Source organism: Mus caroli, chromosome 12 (assembly GCF_900094665.2).
Source record: "Mus caroli chromosome 12, CAROLI_EIJ_v1.1, whole genome shotgun sequence".
NCBI lineage: Eukaryota > Metazoa > Chordata > Mammalia > Rodentia > Muridae > Mus > Mus caroli.
Window position 1 is genome coordinate 76,344,954 of NC_034581.1, and position 25,200 is coordinate 76,370,153.

Sequence of the window (25,200 nt, forward strand, 5' to 3'; positions counted from 1 at the left end):
CCTATCAGGGTAGTGTGCCTCAGTAGCCTATCAGGAATTGGAACTTTTGCAAATTCGCCAAATGGTCAGCTAGTCTTTGTCTCTGTCTCTGTGTCTCCCTTTTCGGTGTGTTTATGTCACTTTCTTTGTTTCTATCTCTCTGTGTTTATATTAGTGGTGCCACCCACTCTCTCTGTTTCTCTGTCTCTGTCTGTGTGTGTGTGTGTCTGTGTGTGTGTGTGTCTGTGTGTTTGTGTGTGTGTTTGAGAGTGGTCTTTTTTTGTTTAGAAGATTATTCAGGGTGCTTGGTTTTTGTAGTGAGCCATAGATTTGTTAAACATACAAATCAGCTGAAAGGCTGAAACACATTTTCCCCTAACATTTTAGCCCTCATTTTACAGTGGCTTATTTTTTTGTACTTAAGATCATTTTAATTTAAATTGCATTCATAAATTGAGCATTTTAAAGCACCTATCTGGTAAATCTTTCAGAATGCATCTAGATCTGGTATTTATTAATTAAAAAAAAAAAGAAAATAGAGGTTTAAACTTAAAGTCACAAGGCAAAACCAGTTACTCAGAAGCATTTTAAATTAGAACCAGCAGTTTAACTTTTAATTATACTAATACGCAGGGTTTCTTAATCCAGGTGTTTGGGTGGCCAAATGGAGACCCGCGTCTCAGCCTGACTCGGAGCTGTAATCAGGCTTTGCTTCCCCTTCTGATTCCAAGCGATTAATCGGTCAGGAAACCAGCACCGTGTATGTGTATTGTGAAGCTTCGGCTCAACAAAGAAGACCTTTTCAATTTCACCATGATTTCCGTTTGAGGCTCCCCTTCCTAAGCTTGCGTGGGGTTCTGCTTGGCAATAGCGGAGGAGAACTCTGATGATAACACATGGGACCTGCAGCTACACACATGCAGGATGCTCAACCAGTTTCATCTGGTTTCATGCTCCTGCCAGTGGTGACTCTGAGGCCATGCCTTGCAGGTGGGCCTCTTCCCAAGCCTGCCTCCATGGTGGTCAGGTTTCAAGCTATTTAATCCTCACATAGAATGGGTCTGTAGTCTCCAGGATAGGTGACTGATTTATTTCAATTAATCCATTGATTGCTTTATTAAGCTCAGAGTTTTTCTCTTTCTTAAAAATTAGATTTATATTTTTTCTTGTATGTGTATGAATGTTTGCCTGTTTGTACATATGCCCTGTGTGTGTGCCTTGTGTTGATGGAGGCCAGAAGCACCATCAGATGCTCCATCAGATGCTGGAGTTATGGATGTCTCTTACCCACCATGTGGGTGCTGGGAACTTCTCTGCAAGTGCGATGAGTGCTCGTGTGCAGACTCTTCCCCAGCTCCTCTTCTGCACGGAGGATAAGCAGGGACTGAAGCTGCTCACAGCCTACGTACCGAGGGATTTGAGACTTGGTTTGGATCATAGGCTTCTTTTTTCCTCTGCTCTGGACTTTGCAGTAGAAATGTAGTGTGCACTGCACTATGATCTAAATCTTTTAGTCGTCATAGTAAGTGATTTTCAATAATTTTTAACCAGTGCAATTCAGTTTTTATTTTCACCTGCAATCAATATAGGAGTTGACATATTACGTATTTTTTTTTATTAGTCTTAACTAAGCCATATTTCAGGTGCTCAATAGCCACATGTGTGGCCTCTGTTTTGGGCAGTGGAGTCCTTTACCTTTGCAGCTTAGTATAATTGCTTCGTGTATAACAATTATTTTAGGGACAGATTTATAGGATGGAGCGAAATGTAAACTGTTCTAAAATACTTATCTTTCCTTTCCCTTAAAGGCCCTTCCCTCCTCGATGATTATAGTAGCAGTGTATTGTCCTGTGGTAGCTGCTGTTTTCATTATTCTGAAGATGGTCAACTATCGACTCCACAGAGCACTTGATGCCGGGGAAATTGTAGATAGGAGTGCAAAGGAGTTCACAGATCAGCGAGCCAAAGCCGAACAAGGCAACTGTTCAACAAGGAGGAAGGACAGCAACGGTCCAAGGTAAGAGACCATCACCAGCGTGCTTGCCTTGTAGATGTAAATGACAATGTGAGTACTGTGTCCAAGGTGAGGGGATGAGTGTGCAGGGATGTAGGTGGTAGTGAGCATGGAGTGATGTGTTTGCTCTCCTGCCCCGTGTTCTCCTGAAGGTGTGAAGCAGCATTAGTCTACCACTGTGTGCGCATTGGTAACTGTAGGTTGTAATCTCAGAAAGAAGACAGAAACTAGCATGTTTGGAGGACTCATCATTCAACAACTTAGGACAGTAATGCTACTTGATAACGGTTACAGTGAAGAGCAAGACACAGGAACCATAACTGAAAGAAAGTTATGCATGGTTTGTAAATCTCAGCATCATAACAATTACACATGCAGAAGCCCAACAAGGTGACATGTAACCTGTAACCCTAGCAGATGGAAGCAGGAAGATCCCATATTCTAAGCTGCCCTAGTCTTATGTGGAAACGCTCTCAGGAAGAAGAAAGAAAAAAATGCATATAACACTAAAATGTATATATAGCTTAAGTAAATTTTATATTTTATATAATCTGCATTTTCCACTCGATGTGTTGTAAATATCTTTCAGTTTTATATTCTTACAAGTATCCCTCTGTTGCTTGGTTACACTGTAGCAGTTTCCTTGGCTCCACCAACTCTATGTTTTTGACAGAGGGATCAAGTTTATCTGTATGGCCAGAAGTGTCTTGAGTTTTTACAAAGTAATGCACACCACTGACCTGAGTCTCACAGACAGCTCTGGTGTGGACTGGGTGTGTAACTTCATTTGGTCCTTGAAATGGTACTGCCAGTGCCATGTTACACAGCTGTGGGACTGAGTAATAGCACCCAATACACGCCACAAGCTGGGTCTGCTTTTAGCAAACTCAGCATAACATGAGTGATTTCAGGTTATAATGTAAGGACAATACAGCAACAGTGTGGCTCCTCCACCCACAGCATCTCTGTATGCCTCTCACTCACTAGTTCATGCCACCAGTCATAGCCTGAGTTTCTACCTTCCTTCCCCTCTCTGGTTTATTGAGCAAGCATTTTACTTTTGTAATAATGTTGCTCACTTTGGTAATCACAAACTACCATTATTCTCATTAGGTATCCATTGGTATCTGCGAGCTTCTTAAAGCTGGGCCTTGCTTTCCTGTAACCGGATCTTAGCTCTTAAGTTAGTGCTTGGCACTGACAGTTACTCAGGAAATATTTGAAGTAGTAAAAGCACTTTACTTTGATAGTTTTAATGACATAAACTGCATTGTATAGATGTATTGTAATTTAACTTCTGTTTTTAAAAATAAATTCTTTATTCACTTACTGTATGCATATGTGCCTGAGCACCATGTGCCTGCATGGTGTCCTTGGGATCCGAAGGCATCAGGTCTCTGAACTGGAATTACAGATAGTTGTGAGCTGCCGTGTGGGTGCTGGGAACCCAGTCTGGGTCCTCTGCAAGAGCAGCCGGTGCTCTTACTGCTGAGCCGTCTCTACAGCCTCCTATTTTTAGTTACATTACTATTTGAAATTTAAATTTTATTGTGAGAAAGATCCCTGTGGTGCTTATTTTAAATTATTATAGTTTTAATCTCAACTTACCAGAAGTATAACTCCTGGAAAGGCTACGCTGGCCTGTGCACTGTCTACACAATGATATGTCCCATTTGCCTGTCGCTGCTACTTGTCTTCTTGTGTATACTGTAAATCCCTTGATTACTTAACACACCTAATACAGTGTAAATGTATGGATGGGGTTATTATATTGCTTAGGGAATAATAAGAAAAACATTATACATATTTAGTGTAGACATACTTTTTTTCTCTTTCTAAACACTTTTGATCTACAACTGGCTAAATCACTGGATTCGGAGCATGCAGATGTGGAACCCAAGTGTATCCATGTCAAGTTCTCTGCCTTATTTTCTGCAAGTGCTCGTGCACGTATGTGCGCGTGCGCACACACACACACACACACACACACAATCTCTCTCTGCTGTTTTTATCATTGTAGTTCATAACAGGCCTAATACTTAGTAATATGAATCCTCCTCAATGTTTTTACCCTCATTATTACTTTGGTTATTCTGATGTACATATTTTAATTTTTGGTGATATATACTTGCTTATTCTCTAAAATATTTTCCATTGGAATTTTGATGATAAATGTATTAAGTTTTGAGAAAGCAAACCATTGAGAGAGAGAACGTTCAAGAATGTAGTAGGGATTTTGTTTATTTTTGTATCATACAAAATTATAAACTTGAGAGTTCCGCACACTTCTTCAGTGTATTCCATATAAAGGGGAGACAAGCTTGAGAGCCATTAGTTGAACATACAGTGTGCACTCTGCAACTTCGAACCTGTCAAGCCACACCCTGCCCAGGGGAGCTGCACACTGCTGACTGATCTGGGCTTTGTATTATTTCTGATTGTGTGCTCTTGGCATGCAGTTACATGATTATGTTGTCAGCTGGTGAGGCAAATAGATAACTCACTTTAGAGTCTCAGAGCGAGAACATGTGGAGGGCTATGTGCACCGCCAGGAGCACCCTGGCTCATGGAGCCACCCTGACATTGTCTTGTCTCTGCTTATAAACAGTATGTGTTCAGTTAGCTTCTGTTGATTGTGTTTACATTTTCCTTTATTTTAAAGAACCTACTCTGAAAATGTGTATGTTAGAGTGTATATCAAACATAAGGGTAATTTGGAGACTAATATTCAGGTCAGTATGTAAGCACTCACTGCTTAGCTGAGGACATAAAACAGTATATAGCCACCGAGGAGCTCATGCATGGTTTCCTGTCATCTACGCTTTCTTTCAGCACTGAACATTTCCCTGACTTTTCCATGAAGATTTCTATACCTTCTGTTTTCATCACGACATGGTCCTGATAGATGTTCCTAATGTGTTTATTGTTTATTTTGTGTGCTTTGAGTTATCCTGTATATCTCTGTCTAGGGACATTTTCACAATACCTTTTCAGACTTAAGTGACTGTTGCGTAGCTATTATTTGTTCGCATTCACCATCAAACAGGCCATACATACTCCAGGGAGAGAGCGTAATCAGATGATTTCCAGCTTTCTCCTCTGATGACACATTGCGGATCTTCTGGTACACTTGTGTATAGCTAGCATATGCAAGCTGCTTCTTAGGGTATCTTTGAGCTCATTTTATTGGGTAATTCCAAGCTATTTGCCACAGTGATTGTTACCAGTTAATTTTCAAAGATCTCATTGTTCAGTATTCACATGAACATGTGATACTGGTAAAAATTTAGCATTTAGCCATACATACCTGTAATCCTAGCACTCAGTAGGCTGGGGCAGAAGGATTTCTGTGACTCTGAGACCAACCTGGCTGCAGAGTGAAACCTTAAAAGATGAACAGCACTTTGCCATTCAGGAGTCTACACCAAGCTTCGCTGTGACTTGGAGTTGCTTCCTCGTACTTCATCATCACGTGGGTGCCAGTTAGCTTTCTCTCCTTTCTGTTGCCCATTTGTGAAGTGTGAAGCTGTCTTTCTTGTTGACTAATAGGAATTGTTCATTTATTTATATCACTGTTTATTACATATGGTAAGGCATCTCTGAGTTTGCTGTTTTCTTTCCTAAGATTCTTAGGATTGTTAAATTTTGTTGTTGTTTTGAGATGGGGTCTTAACAGGCTAGCCTTGAAATGTAGCTGAAGGTGGCCTTGAACCCTTGATCCTTCTGCCTCCAATGCAAGGTGTTGGGCTTAGAGGCAAGTATATGACATTTGGCTTAATTATCATACTTCTTAAGACTTTTGTTTTGTTGGTACTGGGGACAGAATCCAGGAACTTGGGAATGCCAGAAATGAATGTTCTTTATCTGCTGAACTGTATCTTTAACCCATTCTTGGATTAATAAAACCACATCATCATCATCATCATCATCATCATCATCACCACCTAGTAACTGACATTCCTGTGTCTTCCAGAAGTATTCCCTGTACAGAGATCTGATATTCTTCTGTATTTTTTAACACTTTATTTTAGTTTTGAGTGTTATCTCAATTATTTCAGTCCACAGTGTCATGTAAGGGTTCAGACTTAGTTTCCCTCCGGTATAGTTTAACTGACTCTTTTTGATAGCAGCCACCGTATTTTCTCTGCTAGGAATGGAATTGCATTCACAGCCGCGTGCTCCTGGACGTCCTTTCTGTGGTGCTGGTCCAGTCGCCTGTGCCTCACTCACACTTTGTGTTACAGAAGCTTTAGGCCCGGCTTGTGGTAGCCTTGCTCACGACGGGAGAACTGTAGCCATCATGGCTGCTCCAGCCTTGCTCACATGAGGAGTGAGGAGAACTGTAGCCACCTTGGCTGCTCTTTGTTCTTTGGCATTTTTCTGTTTTTAATCAGAATTGCTTTGAAAATGTAGATTCTTCGTCAGAGTCTGCATTTCTCTGTAGTATGTTAACTTTCTCCATCTAATCTTTCAAAATTCCTTTAGGGTTTATAGTTCTCCATTAAAAATAAGTTTATTAAATTATTTTAGTTTTCTACTTCAAGTTTTAAATTTTTGCTATCTTATTTCTCTCCTAAATGTAGTAGTTTTCATTGTATCCAGAAATCTATTTAATTTCGGTATCAATGAGGCACATTGTGTAATTTGTTTTCCTGTGTGATAGCAGTTTTACTTCCTTCTTTTTAGCCCTACTTCTTGTTTAATTGGGTTTTGTTGACTGTGGCTTTTAACACCTGCTTAGATTGAAATAGAACTGGAGTACATCTTCATCTTTTCCTTTTTAAAACTATTTTTTAATTAAAATAGAATGATATCACTTCCCTCTCTTCCCATTCCTCTCTCCAGCTTCTCCCAGGTCCCCACCTCTGACTCCTCCTCTGCCCTTCTCTCAAATTGACAGCCTCCTTTTCTTTATTGTTGTCACATATGTATCAGCGTATATGTGTGTACACAATATGTAAATACCATCTGAGACAGTTTTGTCATTGGTGTGTATATGGGTTTAGGGCTGACCACTGTGAATCAGACAGTTAATTCTTGGAGAAGGTGGTTCTCCTTCCCAGCCATCATTAGTTCTCACAGTTCTTTCTCTGGGTGCGTGGGACCCCCCGAGATTTCCCCCTTCCATATTAGCATGTTCATTAATACTGCCATTTTTCGGGTCTTGTTTATGCCGCCATTTCTAAGGGAGTGTTCCACAGCTGCCTAATACAGTCTTTCCGCCCTCTTTCCTTGATGTTCCCTGCACCATAGATGCAGGATCTGTAGAAGTATCCATTGAGGGTGGGCTCCCCAGGATCAGTTGATCTCTGCATTGCATCCAGTTGTGGTTTTCTGTTGTGGTTTCTATTTCTCTATAAAGAAAACCTTTGATGAGGGGCGGTGACTGTACTCACACCTGAAGACTTGGAACTAGGAACAGCAAATGAGAGAGAACATGCAGTGTTTATCTTTCTGGGTCTGAGTTTTCTCTTTTCTAGGTCCATCCATTTAGTGATACATTTCATGATTTCAGTTTTCTTTGTAACTAAATTTATTGTTCATGTACCTCATTTTTATTACCCATTCACTGGCTGACGGACATTAGATTGTTGTGTCTGCTGGCTGCCATTGTTATTAGAGCATCAGTGATCATGGTTGAGCACGGATTTGAGGACTAGGATGCTTTGTCCTTTGCATAGTTGGAACTGCACAGTTGGCTCACAGGGGAGATGCACTTCTGGTGTTTTGAGGTGTTTCCTCTTACAGCACGACCGTGTAGATTTCTGCTACAGGTTTTTGTGCATCTCCTTTCTTTACTCTCCCACCAGTGAGCCTCACATTCCGTTCTGAGGGGAGGAAACAGTCGGGACCACACACAGTTCCTAAGTAGAGCCAGCCGTTGTGTGTGTGGTACCTTAGGGCACTCAGTTGATTGCATGAGTGAGTGTCTCCTGGAGCCTATGGTTTTTGGTGCCCTCTTGTGTGACAGAGCAATTCAAAAATATTTAAATCTTATCTTAAGGAGTTAGAATCTTTAATGCTTGTATTATATTTTTAAACTGTTATATGAGGAAGTTGATAAATTGAATTTAAGGATTTGGATGCGAATATTCTAGAGACAGGCTGCATTTTCTGTTTTTTTTTTTTTTCTGGTGGTAATGCTTGTTAATGCTATGAACCAAAGCTCTATTTAATCTATATGAAGCTGGATTTCAGGCTAAGGTTTCTAAGAGAGAGCTACTCTGCTTAGGGACAGTGTGTGTGTGTGTGTGTGTGTGTGTGTGTTAAATCTATTCCTATTTTCATAGGCACAATTATAATCTAGAGTTCAGTTATAAACTTAGTATTATGAGAGTGTTAGGGTGTTTTTGACCAGAGCCTGAGCCTCAGTAGTTGATATGATACTGATGACCCCAAACCTAGTTTGTGACACCTCTTCTAATTCATATTAAACAACTTCTGCTTCTCTGTACATTGTTTTGTGTTTTGTTTTTTAAACAGATGGGGAAACTAAGACACAAAGGTAGCAGCTTCCTGACTTTGCTTCTTTGCTTACTGCACAGTTGAAATTGCTGTTCTTGGCAGGGCTGTGCTGAGTTCTCCATTGCTAAACTTGGCAAGTCTCGCTAATAGGGCAAGCATTTTGTGTGTTAAAACATACTTAGAGTTGCAGAGAGGGCAGACTGATAGACATTTTATTAGAGTACTTTTAAAATAATGGTGGTGGTGTCCCTCTCTCCTTTTTTTTTTTTTTCCTTTTTAGATTTGTCCATTTTTGTTTTTTGAATCCGTCCTTTCTCACCCCTCTGTATTGACTAGGGACCAGTCAGTGTTCATTCTAGATGATGGTTCCTCATCTGGGAGTGATTCTAGCCCCTGGGCATCTGACAGTTGTATGAGAGTTTCTAGCGTTCACTGCTAGGGTGTGCTGCTTGGCAGAGATGCTGCCAGCCACTGTGCACAGGCAGTCCTTGCATCGTGAATTACAGAGCCCCAAGTGTAGACAGGGATAGAGTGAGGAAACCTGCTCTACGTAGCAGTGAGGAATTGGGCCAGAGGAACTTGGATGTGAAAGACAGTGCAGTTTCTTAGAAAGAGTGTGCGTGGCTTTAAGTTTAAGTTTTGCAGACCTGACATTCAAACATACCTGCCTCAAGTGTATGACAAATAAAGAGCCGATTCTCTCACACACTGTAACTCCCTGGGCAGCAGTGTTAGCTTGCTTACTTTGAGACCTCTTGCTAGAGATTGCCTCTTCTAGTATTTCACTTTTTTATTTGTAAAACGAGAATAGTAGCACTTACAAATTTTAAGGAAGTTTCATCAGAAACACAAACAAATCAAGTACTTGTAAGACTGGGATACAATCACTTAGATTATGACCACTTGAGGTTTGTTTGTTTGTTTGTTTAAATCAGAAAAAGTATATGAAAGTGAGCAAGATTGTCTTGCCTCTGACTGGCTAAACAAATATCTGTCTATATGGTGAAATATTATTTGGTCACAAATATAAATGAGGTATTGCATGCTACAATGTGGTTGACTCTTGAATATGTTATATTATATTATGTTATGTTATGGGAAGGAGGCCATTTCAGGCCATTATGTGCTACATATGATCTGCAATGCCCGGGTGGGCACATCTGTAGAGATAGGAGGTTAGTGTTTGCTAGTGTAGGAGGATGGTAGGAAAGATAGAGGAGAGCTGCAGGTAAAGTGTCTGTCTGTGAAGGGATAAAAGTGTTCCAGAATTGAGTATGATGATGGTTTCGTAACTTTATGAATATGCAGAAACATTGACTTACACAGATACATTCTGTGGTATATGAATAAAGGCCATGTATATGCACATACATGTAGAGACATACAAAGCAGGATGAAGGCTTTTCATCCTTCCTCTGGCATAGAGTGTTTTGTCCTTCATCATCACTATGCCCTGCATCTTTTAGTGCCTGTGGGTCTGACTGAGTTGAGTGGGTCCATTCTAGTAACATTGCTAGGTGCTTCCCATGCAGACTCAGTGTGGTGATAGCTGCACATAACATACCCTTTTTTGATGTAGCCTGTATTACTGCTATGAGTTAATGCTGAGCAGCTAACGAACTGGAACATATCCCCTCTCATGTGAGGTATTAATATACTTAATTGGCCATGATCTTGGTAACGAGTTTTTAGGATGCTGTATTTATATAGATGTATAGCAAGTTAGAAAGTTATTTCTTAGTGGCCTAACTTCATTAAGCTAACCAGGAACATTATTGTTCTGAAACCTTTAGTAATAGAAAGTATCCTAGTTTGGGTTTTATTGCTGTGAAGAGATACCATGACCATGGCAGTTTTTATAAAAGAGAACATTTAATTGGGGGCAGGCTTAGAGTTTCAGCGGTTCGGTCCATTATCATCATGGGAGGAAGCATGGCAGCATGCAGGCAGTCATACATGGTGCTGGAGGAGGAGCTGAGAGGTTGTTTTGTTTTGTTTTTTTAATTCACTTTATGTCCCTACCACAGCCTCCCTCCTCCCTCTCTTCCAAGTCCCACACTTACAAATCCCTGCCCCCATTGCCCCTAGGAGAAGGGGAACTCCCTTTGGCTACCACCCCACCTTGGCACATCCTCTCCCACTGAGGCCCAAACAGGCAGGCCAAGTAAGGGGAAAGGGATTCAATAGCAGGGACTAGAATCTGAGACATCCCCTGTTCCACTTGTCAGGGAAACCACACCAGCACCAAGCCGCACATTTGTTACACATGCGTAGGGGTTCTGGGTTTAATTCCTGAATGTTGGACCCAGATGGTGGCCACTATCATCCTGGCCTCAATGTCTGTAGTAGCTCTAGGCTTTAAAGTCTACCAGAAGTGCTGGAGAGACGGCTCAGCAGGTGAGACCACTGACTGCTCGTCCAGACAGTTCAGGTTTGGTTCCCAGCATCCACGTGGCAGCTCGAAACAACCTGTAACTCCAGTTCCAGGTGATATAATGCCTTCCGGTCTCTTCAGACTATTGGCACGTACATGCTGCAGAGACATGCACACAGGTACAGCATTTACATCCATAAAATTAAGGTTTAAAAAAAAGATAAACAGAAAACAGAGAAAAAAATGTCAACCATGGGACTCCTGGCCTGATCCATACTAGTCTGAACTGGACTAATTCGTTTTCTCCAGAACTACGTACTCTCACGTCCAGAGCGGGGCTATGTTGATGGTGTTTGATAGCTATAGTCCTGTTTGTTGGAGTCAACATAATCTAAATCTTGTGAGAATTTGGGGTGAGGTGATTAGATCACTGGAAAAATGTGGGGGATTGGCTAAGATGGTGACTGGTAAGCTCTAAAGGAGAACAAGTAATTCCGCCCTGGCCTTCGGCTTTCTAAGACTGTTGTTACTAATTAGCATCACTTCATAGTCAGGCCTTTAGCTCACTAAACACAAATCTTTGCTTCTCAGTTTGTTTGGTTTTTACTTATTTTTTCTCTTTTTTTCTTTATTTACTTAATTTTAATTTTTATGTATTTTTTGAGACAGAGTCTCTACATAGCCTGGGTGTTCCTGGAACTCAGTATGTAGACCAGACTGACCACTAATTCACAGTGACCCATCTGCCTCTGCCTCTACACTGCTGAGATAAAGGCATATGCCACTATGCCCAACAAACAAACCATAAATCAAAAAGCACAGGTTTCCAGTTCTTTCAGCAATTAGTACACCGCATAAGTTCACTTTCCTTATAAAAGCACAGCTGAGTCTTCCCTGGCACGTTGATCTTTGTGTCAGACAGTTAGTTGGATAGGTCTCTTGGAAACCTCAGCTAGCATGGTATCTGACTGCTTTCAGTTGGCCTCTTGCTCCTGCTCTTGGGAAACAGATGGCAACCGCTTCTTTGCAAGGGTGGTTTTATGGCCTGGGCCATCAACTCTTTGCTTCCTGTAATTAAGGCCAGCTTCTCCTTGGGTTTGTGTGGACAGTCTGCAATAGGAGATAAGTTTGAGTACGTCCATCCTGGTGTGGTTATTAGATGGTCCCAACTCGCAGCTTAACAGACTTCACTCTGTGTTTACTCTGTGAAAAAGCAGGACCTCTGTTGGGCGCAGTGGTGCATGCGAGTTTGAGACCAGCCTGGTCTATATAGTAGGTTCTAGAATAAACAGAACTGTGTAAAGACACTGTTGCAACGACAACAAAAAAGAAAAAAAAAACAGGACCTCTTGGTTTTGTAGAAAACAAGACAGAAGCCAAACAAAGGAGGTTGTCAGTGACAGTTGATGACAGTTGCTCTCTTTCTCCCATTTTCCTGCACAGTGACCCTGGAGGAGGGATTGAGATGTCAGAATTCATTCGGGAGGCCACACCTCCGGTTGGCTGCAGTTCAAGAAATTCTTATGCTGGTCTAGACCCAAGCAATCAGGTAGGAGTGTACTTCTATGCTGTGCCTTAGTCCCTCTTTCTGGTGCTAGTGCTAGCCAGAAAGCATACTTAGAGCCATCCGTAATGGCTCTCTCTCTCTCTCTCTGATGACATTTTTGATTAATGTATATCATCTATATTCGTTATTCTTTTTAAGTTAATTTTTAATTTGATTTGTATGGGTATTTGTGTGCCATGTATGTATCACCTGTAGAGATGAGGGCATCAGATCCCCTGAAACTGGAGTTACAGATGGTTGTGTGCCACCATGTGGTGCTGAGAATCAAACCCAGGTCCTTTGTGTAAGTATTACAGCTCTGAAGGGAAAGACTTCCCCTATAGAAGTGTTATAGCTCTGCTCTGAGAGGCATCCTGGTAGAAAGAATACCACGAAGCCACACTATATAACAAACCTCACACAAGATATTTATTGCGGGAGTTGGGAAAGACCCAAGATGGTGGCTGCCACTGCTTGGGCAAGAAGCAGCAGAGAACTGAACAGAAGGCAGGATTTATATAGGGTTTGTTGGGGTCGGGTGGGGCCGGGTGGGGCTTTTCAGGGTGAGGATTAGTGAGACTTCAAGTCCTGAGCTTGGGGTGGGCACAGGGATTGGCTCTGGGCTTGGGGTTGGGGACAAGCCAGGTCAGGGTGTTCTTTCCCTGCTCCTTTTGCATTACATTGTGGGAAGGCAGAGACCCTACTGAGCCATCCTCCAGCCCCTAACTGTTACTTCTTAGTATTCACATTGCTAATATATAGTTGCTGAATGGTCACCACATGCTCTCCTACAGTTACTTTTGATCAAGCAGCTGTGAATGCTTTAGCTTAGCTCACCTGCTCCATCCTCCTTGCCTTTCCTCATCCATATTGGAAACAAGATGTCTGCATGGTTAAAACGTAGAAATAACTTATCCCAGATTTCAGTGATGAAATGCTAATGGCAATGCTAGGAGTGGAATATAAACCTACCACTAACAGTTACAATGTATGTATTTCTGTTGTATTACTTTTACCCTTGGAATGTAGCTCTCTCTGCAGGTGTCTCCATAGAGGAGGCCCTGCCTGCCTGCCTGCCTGCCTGCCTGCCTGCCTGCCTGCCTGCCTGCTTGCCTGCCTGCTTGCCTGCCTGCCTGCCTGCCTGCCTGCCTGCCTGCCTGCCTGCCTGCCTGCTTGCTTGCCTGCCTGCCTGCCTTCCTGCCTGCCTGNTCTTTTAATCTTTTAATGCTTGCCTGCCTGCTTGCCTGCCTGCCTGCCTGCCTGCCTGCCTGCCTGCCTGCCTGCCTGCCTGCTTGCTTGCCTGCCTGCCTGCCTTAGGTCTAACCCCAGCTCTGCTCCTTTGTTCTGAGCATGTCTGCACCAGGCCAGGGCCTCTGCAGTTCCCTCCCCATTGCTTTCTCAGCAGCTCCCTCAAGTGAAGTAAACTTTGAAAGGAACTTGTCACATAGGGCTTTATGTAATTGTGGGGTTTTGTGGTCACTTTGTCAGTCCTTCCATTTTGAAGGAAACGGCTGATTTTCATCAGGGTGTCATGGAAAATTCACTTCCTAAATTTCCTTTCCGCATCCCTGCTGTCACAATAGTTCCTCTCGTCACATTATAGCCTGGGGGTTGAAATCACTCCTCTCCCCCTCCTCTCGTGTCCCAGTGAGAGACCTAGTTTTGATTCCTGCCCTACTTTAGCTCTTCTTGAAACCACCCCCCAATCCTCAGTATTTTCAGATCTTACGGTGTTGGCCCTTTTTGCAGACAGTGCACTTATATTTATTGCAGCTTAGTTTCTGATGGATGACATGTGGTGAGTTATAAACCTCTAGAGTCGACGTTCCTCTCTCCACTCAGTAATATCCTGCCTGTGCACACCTGACTTTCAGTTTGTGGTTCCTAATTACCTTTATGTGAATGGATAATAAAGTTTTACAGTTGGAATTGAACTCAGCCCCTCACTTAATAGCAGCCGTCCTGGTTCTCTGGATGCTCTCTCAGTATTCACATAGTATCCTGATATTGATAGCAGAACACTCAGAATAGGATTATGAAAACAACACAGTCTGTGATCCAGAATCTCCAAAAGGGTCTTGTTTTGTAATACATGTTTATAGATTTGCTCTAAGTTTGAGTTAGTAACAGTTTTTGTTGTGAAACTGTTGTGCATTATAGAACAAAGAGGGTGTTAAAGTTAAGCTCTTTCCACCCTCCATGGAATGGGGAAATTTGGTATAACAAAACAGACAGAAAATTCAGGACCAGCTATTCAGACAAGTCCATGTTCCCATGGTAATGAGGGTGGTTCCTTAAAGCTTCGGGTTGCAGGGTGTTTGTTTGCACTGATGCTCTGCTACCCCGCTTTTGTTCTTGGTGGTCTTCATGCATTCCACAATTTCTTCTCATAGAACAACTGAGTCCTTACTCACTGTGACCATTGTAACAGTCCTGCTTAACAAATACAGGCAACAGCAGCTTAACCCTGGGAGTTAATCCTACATTTCTGCTAGTGTTTGGAAAGCCATACTTAATTTATTATTTTTTTAAATTTTAATTTCAGAAGGACAAATTAAAGGACATAATAGGTATCAGTCACCTTTGGATACCTACCCTTGGTGTCATTTCGGTTGATCAGTAATATCTGTAAATATTTGATCTAGGATTGTGACTTAGTCCTACTGTCAGAGAGATTGTGACCTGAGTAACCATTGTCAGTCACTGTTTTACAGACTATGCTAAGGCACACATGGATCTAAGCACACTCTGTAGACAGTTGTGCTTTTCTTAGGTGGTGGTTCTTACATTCAAACAGGGAGACACTTTCCTCATTGGCGTTTTATGCTGTTTATAGTGTGTAATTATTTTACCTTTAGAGAGGCTAAAGTGAAAATGTGAGTTAGGGCATTTGTATCTGTATGGAATGCAGCTGATATGTATGGACACACACTCTCTCTCTTGTTTGTTGTGTTGCTCCTGGACATGTTGTCATGATTGGTTATGTGACTGTCTAGGTGGAGTTACCATGGCTTCCCTTCAGCTTCTTCTAACCTGCTCTTTCCCACCCTTGCTCCCTTCTGCCTTAGTCATTTCTCCTCACTTCCCCCTATCAGTACTCCCCCCACCCCACCCCCACCCCCACCTCTGCCTGCACTTTCCCCTTCTGTTTGCCTCTTGTCTTCTTTGAAATAATTTAGTGCTTGTAAATATTCAAGGTAAATATTTGGTCTAGGATCATGACTTGGTCAAAGATGATGATGGTGACTTATTCTTACTGTCAAAGAGATTGTGACCCAAGTAACCGTTGTCATGTGATCTGTTACTAAGGAACTAACACAAAATCTTTTCACAAAGTCATAGTTGCCTTCAAAATGGCCCTGAAAAAGGGTTGACTTCAGAGGAAGAATAATGAATTCCAGCTAGAGAGAAAGGCAGGGCTCCACTGTAGGGTGTGGCCTTGCCTGACATCCCCAGCTCTTGCTGAATCTTTGCTGTGGTGCTCACCATAGGGAAAACATAGGACTGTGTATATAAGCCATTTACATGGAAAACTTTACTTCTAAGTGTAGGAGTTACCACCAACTTCCTTTTTTTTTTTTTCTTTTTCTTTTCACTTTTACAAAATTTAACAAATAAGGGTTAGCCGGGTGTGGTGGCGCATGCCTTTAATCCCAGCACTTGGGAGGCAGAGGCAGGTGGATTTCTGAGTTCCAGGCCAGCTGGTCTACAAAGTGAGTTCCAGGACAGCCTGGGCTATACAGAGAAACCCTGTCTGAAAAACAAAAAACAAAAAACAAAAAACAAAAACAAACAAACAAAAAAAAACCAAATAAGGGTTAAAGAAGAAAATCAAACCTTTGATGTCATACATAGTAAAAAACTTTTAAAGATAGAGAAGTCACTATGCATAGTGTCTTCGTTGGTTGTGTCACAAATGTCATGAGCTCTTCTGCAGTGACATTTCTGTAATTTATATTATTAGTTATCTGTTGTATATAGATGTGAAGATTCTTTGATTTTGGAGAGGGCTTGATGGAGAAAGCGTTAAGAATCAGTATCTGTGGGATCTAGTAAGACCTCCTCCACCAGCAGACAGAACATTACTCATCCAAGAGGGATTTAGAGAAGTGGGATTGGTGTTTGCTGTGTGGGTCTGGAGGCAGCTAGTACTGGCTGGCATTGTCTCTGTCCTCTAGGCTTGTCAGTGAGGCCCTGGGGTGAGCAGATTAGCTGAGTTGTGATGCTGCTGTGAGGGAGTAGGAAGTAGGCAGGGTGGGGCAGAGGCTTTGCCAGGCACAGAGGCATTTCCCTTAAATCCAGTCATCAGAACTACTAGGTCCTGTGGCCCCCTCTAGAGGGTTCTCATAGATCAAAAGACATGGAGTCACATCTGTACAAAGTGGGGAGCTTGGCCAAGAGAGGAAAGGGAAACATTTGACGATTGTGAGCAAATAACTAAAACTCCTATTCAGATAGTTTGTTTCCTAAGTTTACATTCCCAGAAGAGAATCCACTAAGGGGTGTATGTATTTGCTTGTTTAAACGTTTTATCTAAGAAGTCACTATGTGTTTGTATTTCTAGTAGACAAATCATATTTTTCCCAGTAGCTTGTCTGCCTGTTTTAGTAGGTGTTTTAAGAATGGAATTTTGCTGTTAAGAAATTAGGGTCTTATTCTTTTACTGTTATTACTTGTTTTTAATTTTAGAAATAGTTTCTCAGTGTAAAGACAGGCTGGTCTTAAACATGAAATCTTCCCACCTCTGCCTCCCATGTGCTAGAATTCCAGGCTGGTAACACCACGCCTTGCAACTGTTCCCTTCCAGGGGCGGGATAGTGAGTGCCTGATGGTGTATTTAAAGCAGATGTTAAGAAATCCTGAGAGAATCAAGCTTAACAAACAGCCCTAAAATATTATAAAACTTAGTGTGCTTGCATTTTATGTGTTGTGGGCATGTGCACGAGCGCCTGCATTTGTTGTTGTTGTGTGTGTGCATGCAAATGGCTGGCTAGTGAGTTCTAGAGATCTGCCTTTTCCACCCTGCCTTTTCCACGCTGGACTTGCGGGGGCTGCCACTGTTGTACTGGGTGCTAGAGATCCAGTCAGATCCTCCTGCGCGCAAAGCAAGCACTTACAGGCAGCGTTCTCTCCAGCCCTGCAAAGCTTAGTTTTTATTGGTAACATCAAGTTTATAGTTTCACCTGTACATATTTTTGTTTTCTTTTTCACTGACAAGTTCTTACACATCACAGCATCTATCTCCCGTGTCTTTACTTCTGAGATAGCAGTTAATGGCCTCCGGGTTCATTTAGCCTCTCCTACTCTGCAAGTGGTACAATTACCCATCTTTGAGTTTATCTCTTGTATACTGTGGCTGCAGTGACTTTATGAAGTGGAGGGGCAGGGGACGTGTAAAGAAAATAAGTACTCTATGATTTAAGTTTTATTTGCAATGCTGAATGTGAGAAACCGTCTTGAGTCCATTTAAACAGACTTACTGGAAGAGTTTCTGCAGCTTGCCGGTTTAGTTGGCAGAATCATGCTGTATTTTGTTTTCTTACTGTATTTGTGGAATTTGTGGTATTTATTGATATGATTGTGTAAATGATGTGTATACATTTAGGAAAATGTTAGGCCATCTTGAATATAAACTTTAAAGGCTCAGTTACAATTACAGTGGGTGCTGAGAGTTCCTTTTTTAAAATTTTTATTATTTTTAAATGTTCTAACCATCATTAAAAAGTTCCTCTTGTCTTAGAACTAAGAATAGTAAGACTTGATGTTGTACTCTGTATTTTTTTTCTCCTCAAACTTGGTTGTTTTCTGCTCTAAGAAGTCCTATGTTTTTTTCCCACAGACTCAGTGTGTGGCTTTGCTTCTGGTTTATAACACAACCGTGCCATGATATAATGTAAAATAATGATAATAACTCCTCAGTGCAATTTGCTTGAGGTGGCAGGTGTTTGCCCCAGGGCCCCCATCAGTCTTTAGTCCACAGAGGCTCCATCCGTCTTTGGTACTCAGAGGGTTTATCAGCAGGAGCCGCAGCAGCTGCGTGCCTCTGAGAGAATGTGCCCAACAGGTGTCTTTAATATCGATGAAAATGACTGATAGCATGCCAGAGAAGATGATTTTGATAGTCTTGTGCTTTGGATTAGTGGTGACTTATGGCTGGTGGGTTAATTCATTGTTTTTTTTTTTCCTTGTCTTGATTTCAGATTGGATCTGGATCCTCTCGACTTGGGACAGCAGCAACTATTAAAGGTACCTTACTGAGCACTGGCTATTCCTCTCTCTGAAAGACAGCCTTCCACTAGAGGGAATTTTTTAAATATGCCAGGGCATAACATGATCTTATTAAATTGTCTGATTTAAATTGTGTTATCCTTTCATCATTTAAGTATCTCAAAAATATTTGAACATTTGTATTATTTATAAGTTTTGATTTATTAGAAACCTTTTGGCATAGGGGATATATTTTCCTAAGTATGGGTTCAGCTTATGAAAAACTAGTTTGCTGTGCCAGTTTTAAATGTGATCATAATTGAAACATTAAAAGAGAATTATTTCCCTAAAATAAATGTATGGTTTTTCTATATAGTGCTGTAGTTTCTAACCTTCGTGGGGAAGGACATTTCCCTCGTTTGTTTCAGTTTTGTTATAAAGTAGTTGGTATTTCTTTTTAGAATCTGCTTTTTAAAAAAAAAGCTAACACTAACTCTCCCATATTCTTTGTATTCTGTGTTTGGTGTTATGTTGTTAGGTCACACTGTCATTCTCTCCCATAGTCTGTCCTACTTGGTAAGACAGTCAGAGCATTCAGCACATAGTGAGTGGTTGCTGGTGTCTGACCTGCCTTAGGTGACAGGACCTCCCACTCTCTGTCCCTTCTCTGCTGTGCCTTTGCTTCAGGGTCATGCCCGCATGTGTTTGTCTACATTGTAGGAGACACGGACACTGCTAAGACCTCTGATGACATAAGTTTGAGTCTGGGCCAGAGTTCTAGTCTTTGTAAAGAAGGAAGTGAAGAGCAAGGTAAGCATGCTTGCGGTGGCACTCTCCCACCCCCAGCCTTCATTATTTCTTCCTCCTCTCCCTCTTCTTCTTTAAGATTTATTTATTTTATACATGAGTACACTGTTCCTGTCTTCAGACACACCATAAGAAGACATCAGTTCTCATTACAGATGACTGTGAGCCACCATGTGGTTGCTGGGAATTGAACTCAGGACCTCTGGAAGAGCAGCCAGTGCTTTTAACCGCTGAGCCATCTCTCCAGCCCCCAAACTTTATTTCTCATAGGCATATTCTGTTTATTCTGTTGCTGGTATTTGAAAGTTATCTTGTCATTGTTAAATTGCTTTTGAGGGCCCCTTTCCCCCTTCCCAGGCTTCTAGACTGACTGCGTGGTATGGATTTCATTTTCTTTCTTTTAAATTAAAGGTAAACCAGTTACTTTTCATTTTGCAGTCTTCATTTCTATAATGTGTACCATTGTGATGTCTTGACAACCAGGTCATAGTCTTAGAGCACTGAGTCTGCTTGCATTTAGGGGTCATATGTCTTTATCTTATTGTATATCTAAAAAGCACTAAGCAAGGGTTTTGTTGTTTGTGTTTTATGGTAATCTAGCTGCTTGAGATTTATACACATACAACTCTACCATTGTAGCCAGGTATAGAGGAGCTTAGATAATGTCTGGAATTCACTAGTCTGTTGTCTAGCTTAGGAGCCCACATGCTTATTTTTGCAGAGGCCTAGGTAGCTCTGCAGCTCATCTGTCCCCTCGGTACCCAGCTCTGTTGTTACGGAGGAGAAGGATCCCTAAACTACTTGTGAGTGGACATGGCTGTACCAGACTGCCGTGAGTCCTTTACAAACACGGTCGGCCTGGATTCCACAGCTGTTGGTTGGTTGCTTGTCTTCATGTGCATTTACCCAGCTCTCACTCCAGGCTGTTGGTACATCACAGATGAGCCCGTTATGACTTTAAGAAGAGTTGTAGGAAACTTACCCACACTCACAGCCAAAGTCAAACTACTATACTACTTTAAAATAATGTAAAAAATGCTTATTGTTTGTAGATGTGAGTGCATGGGTGTGAGTATGGGTGAGGGAAAGAGAGAAGGAGAGAGAGAACTGAACTCAAGAATAGCATCCACTGTTAATGCAGGAGCCATCTCTCTGGTCCCTCAAATAGTTTGTAACTTGGCTTTTTATCTGTTCTTATTATGTACATGGCACTGTTTTAAATATTGTAAGTTAATCAGGGAATAGTTTGTACTCTCTTACGGCTTTCACGGTCTCATTAGTTGTAGTACTAATGAGTTGTAGTACTGTGAATCAGTTATAAGAGTAAACAGATGGAGACTACGAAAAGTGATAATCTTAAATAGAGTGGCTTTTTACCTACATCGAAGACCTAAAGAGAGCCCCTTCTCTGCAGGGGACAGCGAATGCAAGAGGTGTGAAGTCAGAGCGCACCTGTCAGGTTTGGTAGAACGTCTCAGAGGGCATTTCTAAAGATACTTGTTCTAATTCCTGGGAAGATGAACTGCCATTGTAGCCCTGACTCTGAGACTGTATCAAAGAGGTGAATGCTGAAGTTGGGAGGTCATTTGGATGCCCATTGTAAACATGAGGGTAGTAAGACATGGTCTATTTACATTCTGTGTGTGTGCACTGTGCGCTAATAAGATGCTGTTAAAGGACTTTAGTAGTGTCCTATAAGATTTTAATAGTACTATTTGGGATGGACAGCAGGAACAATGAGGTGTCCTTTCTAAATTAAAGACAGGAGAGAATGGAGGCTGGGGTGGGACACCCAGTTGGGGCATATTTAGTATGTGCTTCTTTGGGACCTCAGTGCAGTCATGAGAAGAGAAGTCAGGTTAGGTGTCTGGGTTTGACATTTAGGAATTGTCAATTTGTAAATACCAAGCAGCCCAGCCAACACACTAAATATGGGGTAAGAGCTATGTATGCAGGCTCATGCCTAGAACTTGGGAGGGTGAGACAGAGTATTGTTATGAATTCAAGGCCAACCTGAGGCAGCAAAGTGGCAAAGTGAGTTCTAAACCACCCTCTATTTATAGAGACCTTTTCCAAACAAAAACAAAAAAACAAAATAACCCCCCCCCCCAAACAACAGCAAAGCAAACAAAGTGCAAAAGCACACACTGAGTCAGGTTCTTCTGAAGTTGGTAAACTGATGGGGCAGTTCTGGTTAGTTCAGGTTAGCTGGCACAGGGTTCACATGGTCCTGGCTGGGCTTTGTCACCACCTAGTGGCAAGTGTCTGAGCTGCTGAAATACTGTTTGGGACTGCCTTGGTCTCAGGTGCCTGGCTAAGTTGGTACTTGTTTTGTTCCTGAGTCTAGATTCTTAGTAGAACTAAGCATCTGGAATTCACCCTGATTCTTGACTTCCAAGGAGGAGATTTTGCCAGTGTCTTTGCTCTGTCCACTCATGTCTTCCCTGTGCAGGATCAGAATTCCAGCGCACCCCTCCCCCCCCCCCCCCCCACACACACACACATACAGACGACATCTAGATGTTTCTGAGTGTTTGTCCTGGTGCCTGGAACCTGGGGGAGATTGAAAAGAGGAAGTATAGGTGGAAAATTGAAAAGTCTCAGGGCTCTGCCCTGAAGTTTAGAGTGCATAGAAACAGCTGCTGTGGCAAGAGGAACTCTGAGCCTGCTAGATGCCAGCATGCTGGAGGAAGGCACATGCCTGTCAGTACTGCTGCTCAGGCAAAGGGCTTGCGGGTGAAGCTTCTCCATTACTTAGGAGAGTGAAGATGCTGCTTCCCGTGACAAGGAATTTTAATGGAGTAGTATCAGAACCTGTTAAACTGGGAATGTGACTGAGTAGGCGAGTGTGTGTGTGTGTGTGTGTGTGTGTGTGTGTGTGTGTGTGTGTAAGGCCCTTGGTTTAGTCTCCAGCACCGCACAAAGTCCTGAAGAATTGTTTAAGAGAATTAGGGGAGAAAAACTCATGATTATAAACTACTCTTTCAATAAATTCTTGCAAAGGACAAGACAACTAAGATGTTAACTAGCAGAAGACATGAAAGATAGGGGAGGGAGATTTTAAGAGAAATAATAGCATGTTTCTGTCATTGATAGAGACAGTCCGAGAGAGAAGCCCAGAGCACACTTGAGGTTTACAGATAAGTGTGGTCAGCTGTTATCTTAGGAGAGTCCTCAGGTGTGAGGAGTGAGGTGACTCACACTCCTGCTGCGAGGACACTGTAACCTTGCTCTATTATTTTTCATTACGATACAGCTTTCATTCTATAAAACTCCCCCTTCCAGCTTCAGTGCTTTTTAGTACACACACAAGATTACAGTCCTGTTATCAGACCTCTTTATCACCCAAGAAGAAACCTGCACCTGCTACCATCCCTTTTTGCTTCTTCAGCCGCTGGTTGTTCTTGCTGTGGAAATAAGAGGGCCTGAGTTCAATCCCCAGTGTAAAATCACAAGGTGTGGCCGTGCACACCTGTGGTCTTGGGGAAACGGGGAGAGAGAGAGAGAAAAAAAAAAAAAAAAAAAAACAAAACCAAGTGCCAGAGCTTGCTGTCTAAGCAGGCTGACCAAGTCAGAGAGCTCCAGGCTCAGTGAGAGACCCTGGCTCCGAAAGGAATGGGGAGCAGCTGAGGGAGACACCGGCGTCAGCTCCGCCCCCACGTGTGCACCCGTACCTGCTCCACCCTGCCCCACAGGTCCTTGAGGAAAGTTGGTTTGGAGCATTGGCATTTTTAAAAATTCAGTATTTGTTAAGTTGTTTATCTTTCATGTGTATGGCTGTTTTTCCCGCATGTGTGTCTGTGCGTTACTTACAAGCTTGCTCAGAAGTCATCAGACCCGTACCTGGAATTAGAGATGTCAGGAACTTCTATGTGGGTGCTGGGGGTTGAATCCGGGTCACCTGAAAGAGCAGCCAGTGTTCCACTGCTAAGCCATCTCGCTAGCCCTGATCATAGCATTTTAAAACTCCCGTTTCTTAATTCTGTGCTTCTGTGAGTGTGAGTGTGTGTACACACACCCTGGAGCACATGTGGAGGTGAGAGGACTACTCCTTTAGAGTCAGCTCTCTCCTTTTACCTTTAATCCATGGATTCTGGGATCCAGTTCAGGCAAGCCTGTTCCCAGTAAGCCACTGTGCTGGCCCCAGATGCAGGGGTTTGAAGTATATGAATGTGTGTGTAACTTCATTCCTATTATAGTTTTAGGAGAGAGTGTTTGCTTTCACCCCTGAGATTCAAGTGAACATCTAACCCTCCTCTGAGTTATAGTTGGTCTATATGGTTACAATAATTAAAGCATAGTTTTCTTTTCTTTTTGTTGTTTTTTGTATTTATAGCTCAGACTGGCCTCAAATTCATGATCTTGCTACCTCCGTCTCCTAAGTGCTTAGATTACAGGCATGAGTCACCACATCTAAATTAATTTTCTTTTGATGAAGCTAACATCAGGTTCAGGCATCCTTTCCTGTCAAAATGAAGGTTTTAAAAGTCAGCTTTTGTGTAGGTAGATGGACTTTTTATGTCTGTTACTTTATGAAGTCTGTATGATAATTTAAGTCAGTAGCTCCTACCTTAAATGAAAGATGAAGGAGTGCTCTTATAACATAGAGCAACATGTGTTTTTTTCTTAAGAGGCTTACTTATAATTGCTTCATCAGTGATGAAAGAAAATATAGGATTTTAGCCTGTAATTATTACTATTTTTTGTTAATACTTAACATATTTTCATTGAGGACATAGAACATACTATACATGATTTTGGGTTTTATTATATTTTTATTCTTTGAGGATTTCATATATCCACACAATGTGTTTTGATCACATTAATTCCCACTCCTCCCCCAGCTCCATCCAGCTCCATCCCCTGCCCCCTACTACTTCATCCCAGCTTTGAGTCTTCATTTAAGTGTGTGTGTGTGTGTGTACACGTAGTTTGTGCTGTCTTAGTATAATCACAGGTGTGGGTCCATTCAGTGGAGCACCCTCCTAGGGCACCCCTAAAGTGATTCTTCCTCCCCCCCAGACACATCACCATATGGCACATCCCTCAGAAGTGGGGCCTATGAGCTCCTGTCATTTTGTGACTACCACAAACCATGAGATACCTTGCATCATGTTGTATTTCGTTTCATCATTGATCAACACTTTGATTCTGTTGTTTGTTTCTCCCTACTTTAGGTCATAACTTTTTATGTGACTGATCAACACGGTGGTGGTTGTATGTGTATTTGTGTAATGTGGACATATATGTGCTATGATGTGCATGTGGAGGTCAGAGCACAGCTGTGTGATGTTAGTGTCTCCTTCCCTCTTCATGCTCCTGGCATATACTCAGGTGGCCAGGTTTGTACAGCAAGTTCTTCACCCACTACATCATTTTGGAGCTCCATTCTAGGTTTTTGTTTGTTTGTAAAATAATCTTTATTATTTCCCAAAAATTAAAGTATTTCCTGAGACACAATATTAACAGTTACTATTAATTTTCTTTTTAAAATATATACATATAATTATATATGTGGATATAGTCAGCATTTCCTGCTTGCTACTTAATAAGTTTGATCACAAATCTTTTAGATGAAGAAACAAAGGCTCCAAATGGTAACCTAAGGTTATCTATTTGGAAGTTAGAAATAGAGCTCACGGGCTGGTGAGATGGCTCAGTGGGTAAGAGCACCCGACTGCTCTTCCGAAGGTCCGGAGTTCAAATCCCAGCAACCACATGGTGGCTCACAACCATCCGTAACGAGATCTGACTCCCTCTTCTGGAGTGTCTGAAGACAGCTACAGTGTACTTACATATAATCAATAA

At 42.0% G+C, this 25,200-nt stretch overlaps 1 protein-coding gene across 8 annotated transcripts in view; it reads left to right on the plus strand.

Moving 5' to 3' along the window:
- Window positions 1–25,200, plus strand: part of Pcnx1 (pecanex 1) — a 144,090-nt gene that overhangs the window by 36,002 nt on the left and 82,888 nt on the right. For all 8 annotated transcript variants that reach the window (XM_021179162.2, XM_029484750.1, XM_021179163.2 and 5 more), the window contains exons 2-5: window positions 1,788–1,996; window positions 12,276–12,381; window positions 18,579–18,624; window positions 19,306–19,395. In XM_021179162.2, the coding sequence (XP_021034821.1) occupies window positions 1,788–1,996; window positions 12,276–12,381; window positions 18,579–18,624; window positions 19,306–19,395 (451 nt within the window). The remainder of the gene's footprint in view (window positions 1–1,787; window positions 1,997–12,275; window positions 12,382–18,578; window positions 18,625–19,305; window positions 19,396–25,200) is intronic.